The 20,517-nt window shown below is 45.4% G+C and overlaps 1 protein-coding gene across 2 annotated transcripts in view; it reads right to left on the bottom strand.

Moving 5' to 3' along the window:
* Nucleotides 1-19,576, bottom strand: part of LOC119174780 (ankyrin repeat, SAM and basic leucine zipper domain-containing protein 1-like) — a 50,880-nt gene extending 31,304 nt beyond the window's left edge. The window contains exons 1-5 of one of the 2 annotated variants that reach the window (XM_075895127.1): nt 19,306-19,576; nt 18,560-18,710; nt 15,715-15,837; nt 7,993-8,107; nt 2,531-2,642 (exon numbers count right to left, since the gene is read on the bottom strand). In XM_075895127.1, coding sequence (XP_075751242.1) covers nt 2,531-2,642; nt 7,993-8,107; nt 15,715-15,837; nt 18,560-18,710; nt 19,306-19,419 — 615 coding nt within the window. In that variant the 5' untranslated portion in view covers nt 19,420-19,576. The remainder of the gene's footprint in view (nt 1-2,530; nt 2,643-7,992; nt 8,108-15,714; nt 15,838-18,559; nt 18,711-19,305) is intronic. The other variant, XM_075895126.1, reaches the window with a different exon arrangement.
* Nucleotides 19,577-20,517: the final 941 nt, after the last annotated feature.

The following is a 20,517-nucleotide window of genomic DNA, read 5'->3' on the forward strand; positions in this document are numbered from 1 at the left end:
TTCTTTTTCTCTTCTCCAGGCTGGGCACGCTCTGGAGTATGCGGGGTGACTACCTTCGCAGTTAGCACAGAGGACCTCGTCATGACTACATTCATCAGCACTGTGGCCGGTTGTGCCACACTTAGCACACATCAGCTGTCCTCGGCAGCTCTGGGATGCATGACCAAATTGCTGGCATTTGAAACAACGCCTCGGGTTTGGAATGAAGGGTCGGACATGGAGTTTTACAGAGCCAGTTTCGAGAGTCTCAGGTAAAGTGGTTGAGTTGAAGGTGAGTATCAAGTGCTTTGTTGCTATTTCATTGTTGTTACGTCTGATTTTGATGCGCTGGACATGTATTACACCTTGGTCCTTCCATCCATCAAAGAGCTCTTCTTCACTCAGTGTCATCAAATCTTCGTCCGATACCACGCCCTTTACTGTATTCATGGTACGGTGTGCGCTCACAGAGACGGGGATGTTACCAAAGGCTACGAGGTGCGAGAGTTTATTGTACTGTTCCTTGTCTTTTAATTCGAGAAGCAGATCTCCACTTGCCATCTTCGTGGCCTTATAACCGGTTCCAATGGTCTCTCTCAAGCACTTGGCCACAAGGAAGGGTGAGATCGCTCTAGCTTTTGTAGATGATTGTTCGCAGTGGAGGACATGGTATTTTGGGAAAGTTTCTTCGTTTTTGGGCCGAAGTAGTGAAGTTGCATCGGTGCGTACCCTTTTCGAAGCACCATCAGTTGAAGAGGGGGTCGAGGATCCCATGAGAAAATGTGTATTTTTCGGTAACGGCGCCTACCACCCACCACAGAGTCTAACGAGGGGACGTGGCAGAGCATGTGGGCATGTCTGCGCAACGCCAGAGTACGCAGTTGCTATAACCCAATATGGTTTACCCTAGTTTGGATAGCCACACAAGGTTAACCCTTGCCGCCAGGAAAAACAGAAGTAAATTGAAGAGAGGAGAGATCAGGAAAGATTGAAAGTAAGAGGGAAAGACGAAGATGAAGAGAGGCAGAGACAGGGAAAGGCGACTGCCAGTTTCCCCTGGGTGGGTCAGCCCAGGGGTGCCGTCTACGTGAAGCTGGGGCCAAAGGGGTGTGTTGGCTCTGCCGGGGGGCCTTAAAGGTCCAATCACTCGATGTCGGCTCAACCCCCAGGATCCCCTTTTCCCCGGACACGGCAAAGCCACGCACGGCTAGGCGTGGGAGGGAGCCGAACCCCCCCCCCGTTAGCTCGGGTCCGTGGTGTCGCTACACACCAAACGCCTACTTGCGCAGGCGCCCCTGCGGAAAAAAGATTGCCTCTGCATGCATGCATCATGATAATCTACCATTTAAAACAAATACATGCTGTCCAATTCTAATATGTGTTTCTCCTCAGGGGTCTTTCCGCCAGTGCTTAATATTTAAAAGAAACAAAAAAAAAAAACTTGGCATTTCGAATATGTGTCATTCGATTCACAAGAAGTGAATGCAACAGAACACCATTCGATTTATTATTTGAGCTTTTAGAACACTTAAAGACCTCTACCATCACACAAAGTTGCAGTCAGGACTCACTCGCTCGCTGGTTTCCGTGCCGACCGGTTGTGCCCTCGCGATGTCCGACGTCAGCGTAGCTATGGCCGACTGGGCTGGCCCTATGTCATCTCCTGATGCCGACCTTCGACGACAGCACAGCTCTGACCTACCGGACTTGCCCTACGCCATCTCCCGACGCCGACAAGAGCTCTCGCAAGTGTCCTCAGACTCCTGTGACTGTGTTTCCATCTTTCCTATTTCTCGTATCCCCTCGATATGTCCTCGATCGCTGGCATAGCGCATCTTCCTCTCTCCCTATACCTTTAACTCTCTCTATACCTATCTCTCTCTATTCCTATTCTTTTAATACCTCCTCACCCCCATCCCTTGTGAGCTACTGTTGAGGTGTCGCTCCCTGAAGCAGACAGTTACGGGGCTCACTTTTCTCTTCCTTTCTCTCTTAGAACCACTTAGTAGTGGTCAGGACTCGGGAGTTAAGCAAGAACATTAAGCTATGTTTGTCGTTTTACAGGGCATTCTCCTTCCTCACTCCTAAAAGACATATGATCCACATGCAATAAAACCCACGTGAACGCCGAAAGAAAAAAAAAGGGAGGGCGGGGGTATTGATGCCGCGCTGTTGAGCGCAAGGCTTCCTTCGGGTAATTTGCAGAGGTGGCGGCTGTCCCATGCAGTGCCCAGTGCAGCGGTGCCCCTAGCATCATCGGTGCGCAGAGGGACCCCGTCTGGCAAGGGAAACCCGCGGCGCTCCGCACACCTCCCCTTCTAGCCACCCTAACACAGGCGACCTTGGCCGCACACAATGCAGTACAAATACAGGAAAGGTGTATAAAGCCACACCATCTCATTGTCACAGCTTTATATTTTAAAAGATAGTTGAAAAGCTTAAAATAAAGGCGGTTAAAGGGATTGACAGCCGATTTTATTGGCACAGTACATAGGAAGTGTTGCCATGCATACAACGTGGATTGCTCTTGTGTTATTCATATCCCACTTACCGTCCATCCTCTAGAATCCTGGCGTTTAGCATTGGCACCTCGATCCAAAAGCAGCTCTATGAGCTGGCAGCGGCCTTGTCGGGCAGCCAACATTATTGGTGTTGCGCCGTCACTGTCAGAAAATCAAGGCGGCAAGCGGGGGGTTACATTTCTTCGTAGTCAAGACTCCATGTCAGCAGACGGCTTATATCAAATACTATTTTCAAGTGAAATTAATCTTTTTGCTTTAACAGGCAAAGAACCAAGAATGTCTATTTTTCAACTTGCCTTGCACAACATTAAGTTACCATGCTTCACATTGAAGAGATAATACTAATATAAAACAACAAATCACTGCCAAATAAAATAAACAATCTGCCATGTATATCCTTGCTTTTCTTTCGCATTCACAGGTGCGTTGTTTTTACTAATTTTCGAGGTGTCTACATCATTCATCATAGACTCCAAAAATTTCATGTACTGCTTGGTTCTCTCGTACAGTCACTCAACCATAGAGTAATATAAATGGTTAAGAGAGGACACCTCCATAGGCCCTTGCGGCTGATTTTGGTTCGCAGCGCACCAAACGGGTGTGGTGAAGCTTTGCAGCCTCAGAGATAGCAGATCGCAGAAAAGACTTTCTCGAAGGCCATTTTGTAGTCGCTAGGGATATTATACAGCCTCAGATACCACTTCTACATACATTCTCGTCACTAAGGCCATACTTTGTTTTTTTTTAAAGGCGTCGTTAGGATGCATCGATGAGCTTCGTTTAAGCTGCACCGCTAGAGCGGCAAGCACACAATGTCAATGTGTGTCTATGCACACAATTTATTTAAAACATAAGAATCATTGGAGGAGCGAAAAATTTTATTTTCAAGCGATATTCTTGGTAAGCACATGCCCACTTTGTTAATGTTAGATAAACCCAGGCACAAAGAGAGGTTCATTGCACTGCGAGACGCGAAAATACAGCTGCCATATCATTATAAATTACACACAAGAAATAAACATATAGGCAACAATATAACAAGAACTGCAGCAGAATAAAACTATAATAAACACATGCAACTACACATACAGTGCACAACATGACATGGCAGTAGTTGCCTCAGTACTTGACTCCGGCACGAACCGAAAAAAGAGAAGAAAAATGTTGGCTATGTTTTTTTCCCCACTTTTGCACTTATTTTCTCTTACAGACTTTATACATTGCTCTTTCGCGAAAAAACAGCCACAAGCAATCGCCACAGCAAAAACATAGCAATTTTAGGTGTCATGCAAGCCATAACAAGGTAGGGGAGTTTACTCAAAGATGATGTCCTAGCTTTAGCTGGCAAACATTTTTCTAGATTCACCACTTCTCTTATTGCGCTCGTTTGAGCTTCAAGCAATCGGCAAACGGCACAGATAATGATACTACGCATAGCTGCGCTTTTCACAAAAAAAACAACAACTCACTCATGCAGTGAATTGTAATACATGTAGCGGCACAAAGAAATTCTAACCACACGAGCGGCGACTCGATTTCGTGAGCCAAGAAAGAATTTTCCCGCAAACGTGCTGCGAAGCATTCCAGACAGTTTTCTTTTGAGTGAAGCAATCCACGAAAACAGTAAGCGAAGTAAACATCACAAAAAAGATTTCTGCGCCGAACAGCACAATGGCAGAAACGTTCGGTTAAAGCTTCAATGACAAATGCAATACGCACTTAACATAGTATTGACTTAACATAGTATTGATGGTGTTCGTACCTACCAGCAGCCAAGCTGAGAGGCAGCTGAAACAAGCGACGAGCATGACACACGGCAGGCACGTTATCGCACATCTTTTATGGCATCTCTCTACTGCTGCCCGTACTTCTTCATTGCCGCAAATGCTTATGAACACGGAGCGTGACAACGCTGCCGTCGCCTTGATGCCATGTGCACTTCTCTCGCGTCCTATTCATGCCTGATCCCAGCCCAATGTTATCGCACAGTGCAATAGTGGACGATAAAGACGGATTCAGGCCACTATCACATATGCAAAAACACGTAGACGTATAATTCACTTGAAAAGGTACTGTAGTAAATAACTAGTAAGCGTGTTTCCTTGAAGCAGTAAGTGATGTATTGCCATCTTACGGCTGGGGTGAAGCTGTGTAGCTCAGCCGCTTTTTGGCCCGAGTGATCACTTTTGTCATTTTTAAGTTATTCTATGACTCAACTACTTTCCATAAAACAAGAGTATGCATTAAAGCTGTGTGAATAGCAAAATTTTTGGTGCAATGCGAATCTAAATATTAAATTATCAGTGCTAACTGAACCAAATATTTGTGGAATGCTTGTTTCATATTTTCTAATGCTTAGAAGTGAAGTGAACGCTTCATAAGATAGGAACATGGAAGTCATCTTTTGGTTAGGTTGGTAAGTGCTGGAGGGGCGGTGCTCTGTAAGGCACTGCAGAGACATTTATTTACATGGTCTATGCTATAGTTTGAAATAAAATTTCTGGGAAGTTTACCCCGCGTAATAGGTGCCCCCAATCTTGTAGCCGAGTGTGTGGAAAAAGGTGAGCCTATTGTGGGAGTAAATATGATATTTCCTCCACCTCTTCAACTACTGTGGAGGCCAAACTGATTTAGCCGAAAAGGGCATGCTCCCTTTGAATTCAGAGTTTCTAATGTGCCCTATAGACATCAATGCATAAAAACATACTAAATTTCAGATGCCAAAAATCTGATTTTTTCAGACTTCCTAGACGGAAATGACATTAATTGAAGCCCCCACCTCTGCTGCATAGGTTTGAACCAGCACTTTCGTGAAGTGATTCATTTATAGCCATTAAAAAGCATTAAAGACAACGTTGCTCCAATACCAAAGTGCAATGCAGTGGTGCCGCATGTTAAAAATATGAAAGGGTTATTGTAACGGCACAGTACATCCCCATGTTCGAACCAGCATTTTCTTGAGTTAATACATTTGCAACCATAGCACAGCCTTAAAAGGCAGCATGGCTGCAATGCGAGAATGTGATGGCATGAATCATATAAACAAATCTTAAGGGGCCACTGCCAATCAGATATTGACTGTATTTGTGTTCGGGAAGGCCGAACACTTTGATTAGTAAAACTCCGGTGCAAATGGCATATACAATTTAAAAAATATTCGAAAGTTCAAATATTTGCACACCCCTAGTCTGCATCTCTTCAGAAGTTAAAGGGGGCAGACTGGTCTCTGGGACCAAAAAATGACAAAAAAATTCATTTTTTAAAATTGACATATTTGGTTTCTGCAAGTATTTTTTTATCTCTCTGCAAATTTTCACACATCAGGAAGTGGTAAATTATTTGTAATGTCATTCTAACTGTCCAGATTCTAGGTGCTGTTAACATGCAGAACCTGCAAAAAATGGGGAACCGACTTCAAGGCTTCTTTGTATTTTCAGTCGGTTTATTGGTCTTTTAGTCGGTTTATTTTGCCGGCACCTGTGTTAGAAGCTCTGCTACGAATTTATGAGCACCTTTATGAGGATTGCAAAATATGTGCACCATGATTGTTGCTTTTTGAAGAAGCTGTGTGCTTTCAGTTTTTTCTGTTTTTCTCAAAAAAGTAAATTTATGACAGTTCCATTCAGAGGCCTCAATATCTCTGCAGCTAGGGCTAGTACAACAATAATTCTTTTTGCCATGGAAACCTGTATGTGTCTAGAATGCAAGTATGGGAGCAGAATTTAGAGCCCGAGCCTTTTTAATTAATGACTGATCAAAACTGTAACACAATTCCAGCTGCTTTTGAAAATGGATAGTTCATTTTGCTGTAAAATAATTAAGAAAGGCCTAAAAACAACAAAAAAAAACTCTTGCATACTTTCAATCTATAGTCATTAGTCTATGTTGGCATATCTTAAATATCACTTTTAATTAAGCACTTTTTTTATGGCAGCCTTAAACAATATGGGGTGATCAGGAACAAGATGAGTTACAGGAAAACTAATTTAATATTTGAATTCAGCAGAAAAAACTTCATAATCCTGTAAAGTTTGATCAAGATCACTGAAGAAATAAACAAAGTCTAAGACCAGTCTGCCCCCTTAAACACTTATTCTACAGCAAGTTTTTTAGAAGAAGCAAGCATGAAACACGTAGAACAAGTACCAGTACTACAGTGCACCAAATGTATCCAAGTGTAAATTGGTGGTACATGAAAAATACCGTGTATACTCGCACAATGAACTCACTCTCATAATGAACCCATTCCTCTCTTTGATCCTTGAAAAAAGAAAAAAAGAAAACCCTCTTTTTAATATACTATCTGACCATTTTATTTCGGTGTGATAGCCATTGCCATTGACCATCGAGACAAAGTTAAACCACGCCATTATATCATAAAACAACGATGCAATCAAAATGAAAACATAGTTTAACAACCACACTAAACAGTTGCAAGCAATGTGAGCACGAACGAAGTCAATCAAAATTTAAAAGCCGTGCCTTTTGTGGTATAGAGCCACGCTAGCACAGCAGTGCGATAACAAGGCAATAAACGAAGCGCACAACCGCTCCCATCTCGCTAGTACCTGCACTTGCAACGTGCGTGTGGCGCCATCCGATGCTGCTTTTCGTTCTTGTTGACAATTGGCCGGTACGCTAGCAACATCGCCAGTTTTAAACTTAAAGTTAATTGAGCGTGCGCTGCAGCATGGGAGCCGAGCGCCCGGACGATACTTTCAGCGTCAATACGTATGGGTTGGCCTGTACACGCGCTATCTGCACAGTCGCGCCGCAAGTGCTGGAACATGCCAAGCACCCTCCGCACGCAAGCGGGGGGCGAACTCTCACTGTGCTTGCAAAAAGTATGTCACGTATTTCACGTGCCAAAACAAGGACAGCTTTCCTTTCCGTATTTCGTGGGCCAAAACAAGGATAGCTTTCCTTTGTACAGAGTGAAGTTTTCGAATAGAGGCTCAGTAGTTCTGCACTGAATCGAAAGCCAGCAGTGGTTGGAGAGCTGGTTTTTAGTTACTTTCATGCGAAATTTTCTTCCGCATAATGAACACCCTACCCTGATTGGCGTCACTTTTTCTGAAATAAGGTGGGTTCATTACGCGAGTAAATACGGTATTTGTTGAAATGTGCTAAAGTAAGAATGCTGGTGAGACTATGCCATGCTAAGGTTTACTTCGGAGCAATCTGTGGAAATTGCAATAATATGGAAGTACTCGAGATGCACTGAGTACCAATGATGATAAGGATGTCCCCATTGCGCCAACTGCTTCACATGGGAATATCTTTGAAAGACTGATGTGTAGCGAAATTATACAAATTCTTTATGAAATCAACAAAATATTTATATTTCTGTTTCACCACTTGACATTCTTTTATCTGTATCTACGTTCCAAGACTTTGCATCCCTGCCCGCCAAGCTGTATGCTTCATTTAGGCAAAGGTGGCGATCCTAAAACAAAGCATAAAGCTAAAAAAAAAATCACAGAGTACTTACCGGGCGGCCAAATCAGGCTCCGCCCCGTGCTTCAACAACACCTCGGCACATGCAACCAAGGTTGCCTCGGAATCACTCCGACTGCTGCACACAGCCAGCAGTGGTGTGGTAATACCTGCAACACCAGTGAAATAACACAGTAAATAAATAATATTTGAGACTAGATGAAGAGTATGTTGCTGGTATGCAGACCAGTGAACAGGTAAAACTTATCAGATATCACCTGATAGATTACGAACACTAGGCGTCTTAGGATGCTTGAGTAAAACATTATAGCACAGCACCTATCTAGGGCTTCACAATTAATTCTCAAAGACAGCTAGAAATCGTTTCTGCTTTCAACATATGATGCCATATCCCTTTTAACGGCCGTTTGAAGAAGCACGCAGTGTGTGTTTCTTAATACGGATCAAAACGCATTGTGCACATTTGTGCTGTCTTCCTGAGAGAAGAACTAGCAGTCATTGAACTTCATTCCGAATCTGCTGCACATTGCTACAGCAAATCACTTTTCTAGAGGTGCTACTATGTTCGGCAAACGGGGGAGTTGCCGCTAGGGGTCGAACAAGGCAGACGTGCCTTGCATGGGCTCCACCTTCAACAAGCTCTGTGAGTGTTTTATACCAGTTTTGTAAGTGAACTTCGGGGCTGAAGTGGGCAGTTTCATCGGCGGGACTATCTGTGAGTGTTTGAGCTTCGACGGATCTCCAATACTTTTTAATTGGCCTGAAGTGAAGAGCGGGTGCCAGCCCCGATAACCCTAACGCCGGCAGCATTGACGACAGGAACGCGCGTTCCGCCACAGTCTGTTGCCACCATGGAGTACACAGTCACAGAGCTTCACCCCTCTGCGTTTAATCCGGATGAGTGGAAAGAAGTACTCAATGCACGACAGAAGCACCATACGCAGAAATCCAAGACCGATGCGCTTTCCGAAGTGGAAAACGCCAGCGTTGCTGCCCAGCAACAACTCGTCCACCAAGACTCCGTCAAGATGCCAGCAGAGAAAACAGGCACCAAAGCGTTCGCTGCGCGCCTCAGACGCGGCCCGATACCACAGTTACCGATGGATGATTTCAAGGTTGTTTATCGCCCAAACGCTGGCATCAACATGGCAGCATTCACAGAGCGAGAATTGCGGGCCGCATTGATGGACAGTAGTGCCTTGTGGAGTCCAGCACCCAAAGTGACCTCACACGCACCAATTTGGTGAAGAATGTTTTCACAATGTCCACGGTGTGCCATGAGAGAGCAGTCAAGTGCGCACACATAAGGCAGATTACTCTCCGCGGCAAGACAATTGCGGTCAAGGCCTACATCGCACCTTCTGATCGAGCCATCCAAGGTATTATCTATCGAGCATATAATGAAGAATCGCCTCAGGAGATCCTGCAGGAACTACGGCGATCTAATCCGCTGCTCCCTATTGTGCAGGCTCGGGACATAGGCTGCACATCAAAGTCAGTGCTGATCCACTTCATGCCCGACACTCTTCCAGAGTCGGTCAAGTTTTTGAGCTCAGTCTTAGGAGTCGACTCCTTCAGGCCCAAAATGGAGGCTTGTACGAACTGCCGACGGATGGGGTATCGAAGAGACGTCTGCCCAGAACCCATGCGCTACCATTGCCTTGACTGCGGACAGCAACACCCGGCTGACCAGCAGTGCTACCCCACTTGTATTGCCTGCGGCCGAGCTCACAAGACCGGCGACAGACTTTGCTGCCGTCGATACCAACGTGGCAAGACCCAGTGGGAAAGAAATCCCTCACCACATCAGCCCCAGGAGACGCCGGACATTCACTTCAACCAGACTTCATTTCCTCTACTGAATTCAGCAATCAATGGACAAACCGGAAGTAGGAGTCGGAAACAGAACATACCCCATGTGACGCCAATGGTGAACCAAGACCCGCAAAAGGTGAGCTGTGTAAGTGGCGTCTCCCGTGGCTTCAGTGGTCGCTCAGATTCTAGAGATCTCTACTACAAGTCCACTATAGACCGTCTCACCAAAGAAAATCAGGACCTGGAACAACAAATCTCATTAATCCTCGAACGTTTAAATGCACTCACACACACCAAATTCGCCAAACCCACTAAGTGCCAAGAACCAGTAGAAATTCGTGACTCTCTTCCAGCTGACGCAGGCAATCATTCAGACCCAAATCAATCCCAAGCTGATGACCATGCACCCAAGAAAAAGTGTCCTCTAGAAATCACGCACGATGTGTCCGACGCATCAGCTCAAGCTCTTGATTAGCATATTAATAAAGTAGAACAAAGAGTGGATCTCGGATTCACACGAATCGCGGAACGATTTGCTCGTCTAGAAAAGGTTATTATTGACCTAACGACAAATTTTCGCTCCCGAGACCCCTCCATTACCTTCTCCCACCTAATGATGGCTTCTCGCCCCTCCAATAAGCCCCAATTCCCCCAACCATTCAGAGTTTGGCAATGGAATTGTAGAGGCCTACAGCGCGAAAAGGATAACTTATTCCTCCACCTGCAGAAAGCGATGCCAGTGCCAGATGTCATCGTCGTACAGGAACCAAACAAACAATGCAATTTAACAGGCTATCGTGCTATACAGCCGCAAACTTCTCCCACCCTATGGGTCAGCACTTATGTTCATCGTAACATTGCACATGTTACCCTTGACCTCACCGATATATATTCTGACTGCGTCTTCCTTGAGCTCCTGCCACGCAATTCTCAATCTTCCACTTTATTTATATTAAATATCTTCAGCCCCACCCGTGAAAAAGCAGCTGACCTGCTGCGCGCGCTCGCAGGGCCCTCTCTATCGCAGTCACTATGCCTATAGCCATAGTAGGGGATTTTAATGCCTCGCATGTTAAATGGGGATATAGGGCCTCTTCCGTTAAAGGACGACAACTCTGCAACTTCATAAAACAACACCGGCTGTCCATTGCGACGAATACCATGCAAGCTACTCGAATAGAAAACAGTGTTAGCAGAGACACGTGCCCAGATTTAACGCTTGTTAAGAACATCACTCAGCTACAATGGGAGAACACTGGCCTCACCCTAGGCAGTGATCACTATATAATTGACATCAAGCTTCAGCCCGGTAATCTGAGACCGCAATACTAGCTCGAAGCTATTGTACACTGGGATCAATTTAGAAAATTTTGTGCGCTGAAACAGGCCACCTCTATTTCAGACTATGATACATGGGTCGCAGTGCTACAAAAAGATGTGGAATCAGCAACTAAACAAGCACCAAATGAGCACGCAAATGAGCCGGTCGATAGCAGTTTTATGCACTTATGAGAGGCTTACCAGAGTATGGAAAGACGCTGGCTTAGGCAAAAGCAAAACTGCACATTGCGGCGTCAGATGTCGATGACTCTCGACCTCATCACAGAGCATGCCAATAATCTTGTCTCTCAACAATGGACGCAGTTATGTAATCGGCTCAATAGAAGCCTTCACTTTAAGACAACTTGGTCTTTTCTACGTAACTTATTAGAACCTTCAATATCAAAGGCTGAAACTAGCAAACTTATAACACGACTAATTCACCTAACGAAGAAGCACGGACGGGACATAGTGCAATTCAAACCTACTTTTTGCAGCACGCGACCGAGTCAATGTCGGAATATGGGGGCCTTCCCAACCAAGATTTAGACCGTCCCATAACGGAGCCACAGGTGCATTACATCAGCTGCTCCGTAGCTTAGTAACCTGGGCTTCCCCGATGACATTGCGTTGCTGAGTAACTCAGGGGATGAATTGCAACTCATGATTACAGAGTAAGACAAGGAGAGCAGAGAGATGGGTCTTAAAATTAATCTGCAGAAAACGATAGTAATGTACAACAGCCTCGGAAGAGAGCAGCGCTTCGAGATAGGTACTAGTGCACTTCAAGTTGTAAAAGACTGTCTACTTAGGGCAGGTAACACCCTCGGAACCGAACCGTGAAATTGAATTAACTAGAAGAATAAGAATGGGGTGGAGTACATTTGGCAAGCACTCTCAAATTATGACAGGTAAATTTCCACTATCCCTCGAGAGCAAGATATATAACAGCTGTATCTTGCGGTTACTTAGCTACGGAGCAGAAACCTGGAGACTTACAAAGAGGGTTCAGCTTAAATTGAGGACGACGCAGCGAGCAATGGAAAGAAAAATGGTAGGTGTAACCTTAAGAGACAAGAAGAGAGCAGAGTGGATTAGGGAACAAATGGGGGTTAAGGATATCATAGCTGAAATCAAGAAGAAGAAATGGACATGGGCAGGGCATGTAGCGCGTAGACAGGATAACCGCTGGTCATTAAGGGTAACTGACTGGATTCCCAGAGAAGGGAAGCGGGATAGGGGGAGACAGAAGGTTAGGTGGGCAGATGAGATTAAGAAGTTTGCGGGTATAAATTGGCAGCAGCAAGCACAGGACCGAGTTAACTGGCGGAACATGGGAGAGGCCTTTGTCCTGCAGTGGACGTAGTTAGGCTGATGATGTTGACATCAGCTGCGCACCACCTCAGCTCCAGGACCTGACCACGTCACCAATAAATCGCTACGCAACCTGGACGCAGGCTCAATTAAAGTTCTCACTGAGTATTTTAACCAACACTGGGAACAAGGCACACTGCCTCCCCAGTGGAAACATGCCAAGGTGACATTCATCACAAAGCCAGGCAAACCACTCGACCTAGCTAACTTGCGTACTATATCCCTCACTTCATGTGCAGGCAAACTTATGGAGCACGTCATTCTCAATCGCCTTAATAGATTCATAGAGACAAATCACCTCTTCCCTCCTACTATGTTTGGATTCAGGGCAGGGCTTTCCACCCAAGATGTGATGCTCAAGCTCAAAGAGGAGATACTAAATAGCAACTTCCCACATCTTTCAAACGCAATATTGGCACTTGACTTGACTAAAACATTCGACAATGTCCGACATGCGGCTATTCTAAAGAACCTCAGTGCGCTCAACGTGGGTTCCCACACTTACAAATATGTTGCGGCCTTTTTAACGAACAGAACTGTCGAGATACACTAAGGATCGGTTAAATCTCCGACCTTCACCCTCGGAAGTAGGGGCACTCTGCAAGGGGCCATCCTCTCTCCTTTCCTCTGTAATATAACTCTGATCCCCCTCGCGCAAAAATTAGCTACCACACCGGCTCTACAACACTCACTGTACGCCGATAACATATCACTTTGGACCCCCACGGGCAACTGTGGCACAATCGAACACACCCAATAGAGAGCAGCACTAACGTACAAGAATACGCGCGGAGCATTGGACTCAGCTGCTCAGCTCTTAAATCTGAACTCCTCATTCGTCCCAGGGACCCTTTACCTACAGAAATATTTGTATATTTGGATGATCAACTCATCCCTCAGGTAAACAATATCGAAGTTCTAGGCCTCCACATCTCCAATAACAGCTCCAATTCTATAGCCATAGGTACTATACGGCGCTCGGTGCAAAATATATCCGCCCTATTAAAGAGGATTTCTAATCGCCACAGAGGCATGCGCGAAGCGGACACACACCGCCTTGTTCAAGCATTCTGTTTGTGTAAAATTACTTATTCCCTCTCTTATCTTTCTCTTTCACCTCTAGAGAGGGATCAGACAGATCGTCTCATTCGTACAGCATATAAAACTGCTCTGCACCTGTCTAAAGGTACCGCTACGACCAATTTTCTCCAGTTGGGGGCGCATAACACAATAGATGAACTAATCGAAGCGCAACTCATCAGCTACTATGCCCGACTTTCGCAATCCGAAACAGGAAGGCTGCTCCTTCAGCACCTCAAGATCAACCTCACAGGATGCACCACTTCCACAAAATCATCCCCCGAACACATTAGCGACAGTCTCTTGATACCACCATCGCCTAAAAATACCCACATTATCCATAATTACGACCGGCAGATAGCCAGAGCTAGATCACTTCATAAGCGCTACGCATCTTCGACTCCGGTCGCTTATGTCGATGCCGCAGAATACTCCCATCGTCCTGCCTTTGCGGTGGCAGTATTAGACGATGCCCAGAAATTACTTTGTAGGGCCATTTTCAACTGAGTGGCTCAACCAATCGAGGCGCAATTGCTCACACCCAGGCGAAGTATATCTTCTCAGACTCAAAAGCGGCCATTCGTAATTTTGCTATGCGTCGAGTTCATGCACCTGCACACCGTATCCTACGATTTCTCCTTCCCCCTCAACGAATAATCAGCATTTTGTGGGTTCTCGCGCATTGTGGCCATCCTGGGAATACAGCCGTCCATGAGCAAGCCCGAGCACTAGTCAACCGGGCAGTGGACGGTCTACCTTCCTTTTGAAGTGCGCGAGAGTGTCTATTCACCTACCATGAGATTACTTTACATTACCGCAATTACCGCATGATCTACCCACCAGGCCATAAACCACTGTCCCAGACTGAGCAAATCGTTTAGTGCCGACTCCAAACTTGCCTTGATTTCCCCCTTCATACATTCTAAAATTCACCCGCATGACACCTTACCTCAATGTCGCCTCTGCTCGATTCCCCGAGCAGACTTTCATCATACATATAGAACTTGTCCAAACAAGCCTAATCCCCCCTTTGCGGGGGCTGAGCGACAGGAGCGATGAGAGGCTGTTCTGCGCAGCTCACGAGCAGACGACCAACTCCCGATCGTACGCTGGCCCATAGGGGCTGCCGAAGCGCACGGACTTTCAGCCACCTAGAGCGGCCTGAGGGCTCATCATCGCCTTCTTTTTCCCTGACCCCTTCCCCCCTCTCTCACCTGACCCAGTTTTGGCATCATTAAAGTTGTTTCCTCCTCCTCCTCCTCCTTAGCGAAGGTTCAACGTGCAGTGTTCCAAAACCATCAATAGCATTCTTTTTTTTCTCGCTCGAAATGAATACAACCAAAAAACAAACAGAGGATGCATTCTGCACCTAATAATTGATTATTTCTGTGCAAAGACTAAAGCCAATTAATTGCATAGTAATTAAATATTTATTTATGTGCCAATTAAAATTGATTGCCAAAACTCACACAAAATGCCACACTCCTTCGTTTTCTTTCTTGTAATCTAATAATAAGTGCCTTCGAGTCGTGTCATGTCAATCTGCAATCCGAAGGGGACATAACAAAAAGACCACGACATATGCCCAAATTCATGGCCACTGGCTGATTTTAACATTGCGAGTCGCACAGTTACCAAGGAAGTCACGTGTACACAGACACTCGCAATCACGCTGAAGGTAACCTGTGCATTCAAAAGGGGGGTGGGGGGAAAGAACTGAAACGGCACTCAAGGCCATGACGTTCATGTGACATAACTTCTTTTCCCCGTGCCATCCCTCCCGATTAGTTCATCATGATAAAAGAAAGCAATTATAGCACACAACGATTCTGTGCGGCTCTGCTAGTACTTGATTGATCTGAAAATTTATGTGCCAGTCAACTTGTGAGGCAACAAATTCCTCTGACAAAGCCATTCGATAGTTACTTAGAAGGTGTTGCATGGTCCCTTTCTGCCCAAAATGAAAGACAGACGTCATCCTTTCGTCCAACGTTTCGTGCTTCACAATGGTTAAGTATGGAGTACCACCTAAGCTTGAAGTCATACCTTGTAAATGTACCCACCGACTTAAAAGCATTGTATTGCATGTACTGCATAAGGGCATTGTTTCTAAATTCACCTTTATGGTACGCAGGTAACGAGCGGGAATTGACACCACCGGGCTCACCTTTAGAGATGTTCACATCTGCTCCATGATCAATCAACATTTGCACCATATCAAGAATGCCGTTATTACAAGCCTGCACCAGCGCCGACCGATTTTTCTGACACTCCATGTTGACATCCAATCCTGTTGCAAAAACAAAAAGATTACAGAATTGAGGCAGAAGCAACTGTTGATGCTAGCCGTGTACTGCATGCGAGAGTGCACGAACTCGGCTGCATGGTATTACAACACGCACCCAACTTTTCTTTTTTGATGCCTTTATTCAGCATACACCGCATTCTCCAGTGACATGATTGCATGAATTAGATGATGAGTGCTGAAGTACGAGACATTTTTGGTGGATCGAGAACGCATATAAAACTGGTACACAGTTCAATGATACAGCGCACTTTGTCTTGTCCTTCTCTTGTATCATTTCATTCCACTGGATTGAGGCTTAATGAACACAATGCTGCTCAGTGGATGCCCAATGCTGGCTGAAATAAGCCACAATTCTGTTCAACATTTGCCAGTACTAATACTATTTCGGTGAATACAATGTGCCAGCATAGCGCCTCTAAATATTCATGAATTGAAAGTAAGGAGAAGGCATGGTGACATTTGCTTTCAGATATAAATGGCAGCAGCACTCACTCCCCTTTGTGTCGACTGCAGATTCTGGTTTTTTTTGTACGATACCACCTATATTTAGATACCACCTTAGAAACCTGCTGCATCTAAGGTGGATGTACACAAGTCTGCACGATTGGGCGCGCGCTACAGATTGATGTCCTGAGCCGGACGGCCAGTGACCCTACCCTGCCTTTAGAAAACATTCACATGTGCATGTGCGGGAGTACAGCCGCGGCCACGTCTGTGTAGAGCACGCGAGCCGTTGGTTTTTGCTGTACGGCATGAAACCTTGAGGGGGTACCGGGCTCTGACGCAGTCAGCCTGACAATCAGACCACGCATGCTCCCGATACACCACTTCAGAGCCCAAAAACGCCTCAAGCTTTCAAGCCGCCAGGTAAAAACCGGCTGCTCGCGTGCTCTACACAGACGTGGTCGTGGCTGTACATTTATAGTTGCACAGGCGACTGGCTGCCACATTTTGGCCGTCGAGGTGACCATAGGTGCTTAACCCATATAAGCCCAGTGTCCTACATGTAAGACGCTGAGACTTTTCAGTGTAACTCGAATGTTCTTTCTGTAAAAAAAACGGTAGCACCACCTAAGATGTGTTTATGATTCCCGTTCCTCGTCACATGCAAGTCTAGGTGATCACTGGTCTACAAATAGCCACGTGCTTGCATTCACAAAATGGCTATACCGCGTGCGTGTAGCTGAGCGCCATACCGCGAAAAAACAAGATAAGTGATATCGAGTCAAATTGTTCTTGATGCTGCTGATATTCTTGTTCGTTGTTTGTCAGTTATCGGGTGTGCGGTAGCTTTAGTATGACAGAGATAGGCCCCAATGTTTCTTGTTCGCAGTGTGTCAAACATTGGTGTCCTACATATAGGATGGCTCGAAAACCATTTTTCGAAAGAACTTTTTTTCATTGAAAGCCTTATGTTTTTTGAGGTTGTAGAAGCAATCATTTCAGAGAAATAAATTAGTTTTGTTAATTTTATCAAGTTTGGGCATATATGGGTTAAAGTTGTCACAACCTTCTCTCTTTTCATCAGAAACCCCACATGTGATGGTGCAGTAGAGGCAAGGGCAAGAAATAATGCCATTCTTTGCACAGAAAGTGAAAGCTAAACGTTAGCTTAAAGGGGCACTGCAACACTTTGCAACACTTTTTGAGCACGGTCAGAAAACGCTGCTGATCGGTAGTAAAGGCTCCCGACAACACGCAGCCAAACATTATAGCGCAGCACGCGGCCTGGAATTTACAATAAATATCAAAGTCAGCTAAAAATAGCTTTCTCTTCTCTCGACAAATCATGGAAAATAAGCCCAGTAAGCCCATCTATCAGCCATTGGCTGATTTGAACATGGCACGCTCGGTTGTTACAGAGGTCGCTGCAAGAAGCCGTCAATTGTCCACGCACGCTCGCGCGATTGCACTGAAAAAGCCACGTATTTGAAGAAAAAAAAATGCTCAAGGTCAAGAGGCACGCGTGACAATTTTCGTCTGCCCCTCCCATCTCTCCTTGTTTAGCTTCCAGCGCTTTCGTCGGGACGAGAGAAGAAAGAATGTGATTGCAGCGTGTCACAAATCTTTGTAACTCCGCTCGTATTGGGCGGATTTTTAAACTTTTTGCTGCGTTCAATTTGTGAGGTAATATGCTTTTCCAGTGAATTAATTCTATGGTTACTTAACAAACTGTTTCAGGGCTCCTTTAAGTGCGATTAAAGCATACTGACAGTATGGCAACACTGAGCATAAACGCTGCAAATGTTGCCAGCCATTTAAAACATGCAAATGTTTTTGTCATGTAAGTTTTTAACACAATTGGGTGTGCATATCTCATTCTGCACAAAATATTGCCACCTACTTCTAGTAGTGGGTCGTATGCCAAGGCGAAGGCTCACACCACTAAAAAGAAAGAAGTGCGCGTGGGCCCCCCCCCCCCCCCCCCCCCTCTGGCAAACAAGCCCAACCGACGCGCTTGGTTAGAGCCCTGTTGCTCAGACGTCAATAAACCTTGTCAACACCCCTGGAGCGACGTGACAATATGTTCAATATAGGTGGAAGCACACTGAAACCGAAGACACAAAGAAGGCACACACACACTTTTTTGTGTCTTCGGTCTCAGTGCACTTTCCTCGTTCCTGAACATGGAATGACAACGTGCCCTGATGTCGGCCTTGGCCAAAATATGAGCTCGTGTTAACGAAATGTAGAAAGCACAAACCTCGAGAAATTAGTTCCCGAGCTAGCTCAACATTGCCTCTTGCAACTGCCACTCGAAAATCTTCCTGCAGTTCTGCGGAAATCCGTGCCCCGGCTGGGATTTTGTTGTCCTCCTCTGGTTTCTTGACCTTAGGTGCAACAGGTGCAGGGGGCTGGAACAGGGGCAAAATTAAGCCGACGTACGGAAGAGACACAGTTGCCATGCAACGCGCACAAATTTTGCGTCAGCTGAACTAATTTGCACCATTTTTTTGTCACTGTCAACTGTCACTGTGTCAAGCACGAAGACCACTTTATGGCAACAAAGAGTGAAAACATGCCAAGAGAAACCTCGGGACATGAAAAATGCGCTTGAATGACGGGACACAGATGTATTAGTCACCTATATCTACATATTTGTCATCGGTACTACGATTGTGGCCCCGTGGTGCGTCTCACGTGGTCACTTGACGTGTGAGCCAGTGTCACCAGCAACTCTATAACGACGCAGTGAAGACAACGTTATAATGTGACATATTCGGGTTGAATGACAAGTTATTGTTTAAATCTCAGTGGCACAGGCTTGCCAAAAAGCTCCTCTGCGCCTCACATGCGTCGAACGCATACACGACTGCGCCAAAGAAACAATAGCGCTGCGGTGACACTAGCACTAGAGTTACTGTATGTGCTCCGTTTGACCCGACTGATGGAGCATACACTATAACTTTGAGAAGCAACGAACTACTTGACGCTGAAGTACCATCTCACCTCGACCAACTTAGGTATTTCGTCGCGGTCGGAGTCGTCATCTCCGAAGACAATCTCATCGCCATCAGACTCCGACCACTCCAACTCCAGGTAATCTGCTGGCACTCCCTTCATGTTGTTCAACACGACGGCATAGGTATCAAAAGCACAGAAAAACTTCTAGGAGCTATCAGACTGTACAGACAGGCGAATGAACGCGGCACTGGTAGGTGTTCTGTGACCTGCGCACTCAGGCTTTCGGCCGTACTTCGTTTGGCTGCGGAAGTGACTAAAGGCCTGATGGATGCGAATGTGGCTGGTGGTGGCTACTGCGTCGTTCAGCAAGTACCGATGGTACAGTGGCTAGAACTGTACTGTACATGTAGAACGCTACCATCGGACTGTACGGATGGTAGCGACTCAAACCAACTTGACCAAGTCGAGTGAGGTTGCGGGAAAATTAAATATACCGAGTCGTCAATAATGCATTTTCTAAAACTAGGCTACTTTCAAGTGAATGTTTTCAAATTCACTCATCCTAATCGATAACATTTAGGTGTCCTGAAACGTAGAGTTGAGATCGGCAACACACATTTACCGCGAAGACCTACATATGAACGTTGTTTTATCTTTCCCCATTTTCTTCCTTAAGACGCCGCTGTTTTGCTGTTTTTCTTTTGACATCGCCTGTTAATATATGCGAAAACGTGTTTTTGCTTCGCCCGCCCTCAAAAATTCACGAGGTATGCAGTTTGAATTCAGTGCTTGCAGAGTGCATCCCCTTGCATTTTAAAGACAAAATCTCGTAATTTGGTGCCCATAACATTTTTTAAATATTGAAAACTATTAGAACTATTTTATGCTATCATTAAATCAGATACTTGTAGATGCCTTGTGCCATTCATTCCGCTGGAAAATGCAAAACCGCCAAGCTCTGTCTTTAGGCACACGAAATTATTCAAGCTCCTTAAATGACCTGGCTTCATGACCAGCTATGTAGCTGTATAATTTCTCATGCCAGGGCTCTGCCTTAACAGCATGCCACAATGATACGCCACTTTCAAATAGTCAGCAGGCAGCTCCGCACCTTGGAGAAATACAACAACGTTATGGTCGTCAAATGCCACAATGCCATCCAACTTTTTTTGCATTGTCAGTGAGTATCTCATATCCAGCACTATGCCTTCTACATGAAATCGCGCTCCAACAACACAATGATTACTGCATACGCTT

Source organism: Rhipicephalus microplus, chromosome 5 (assembly GCF_043290135.1).
Source record: "Rhipicephalus microplus isolate Deutch F79 chromosome 5, USDA_Rmic, whole genome shotgun sequence".
In the NCBI taxonomy this organism is placed as follows: domain Eukaryota; kingdom Metazoa; phylum Arthropoda; class Arachnida; order Ixodida; family Ixodidae; genus Rhipicephalus; species Rhipicephalus microplus.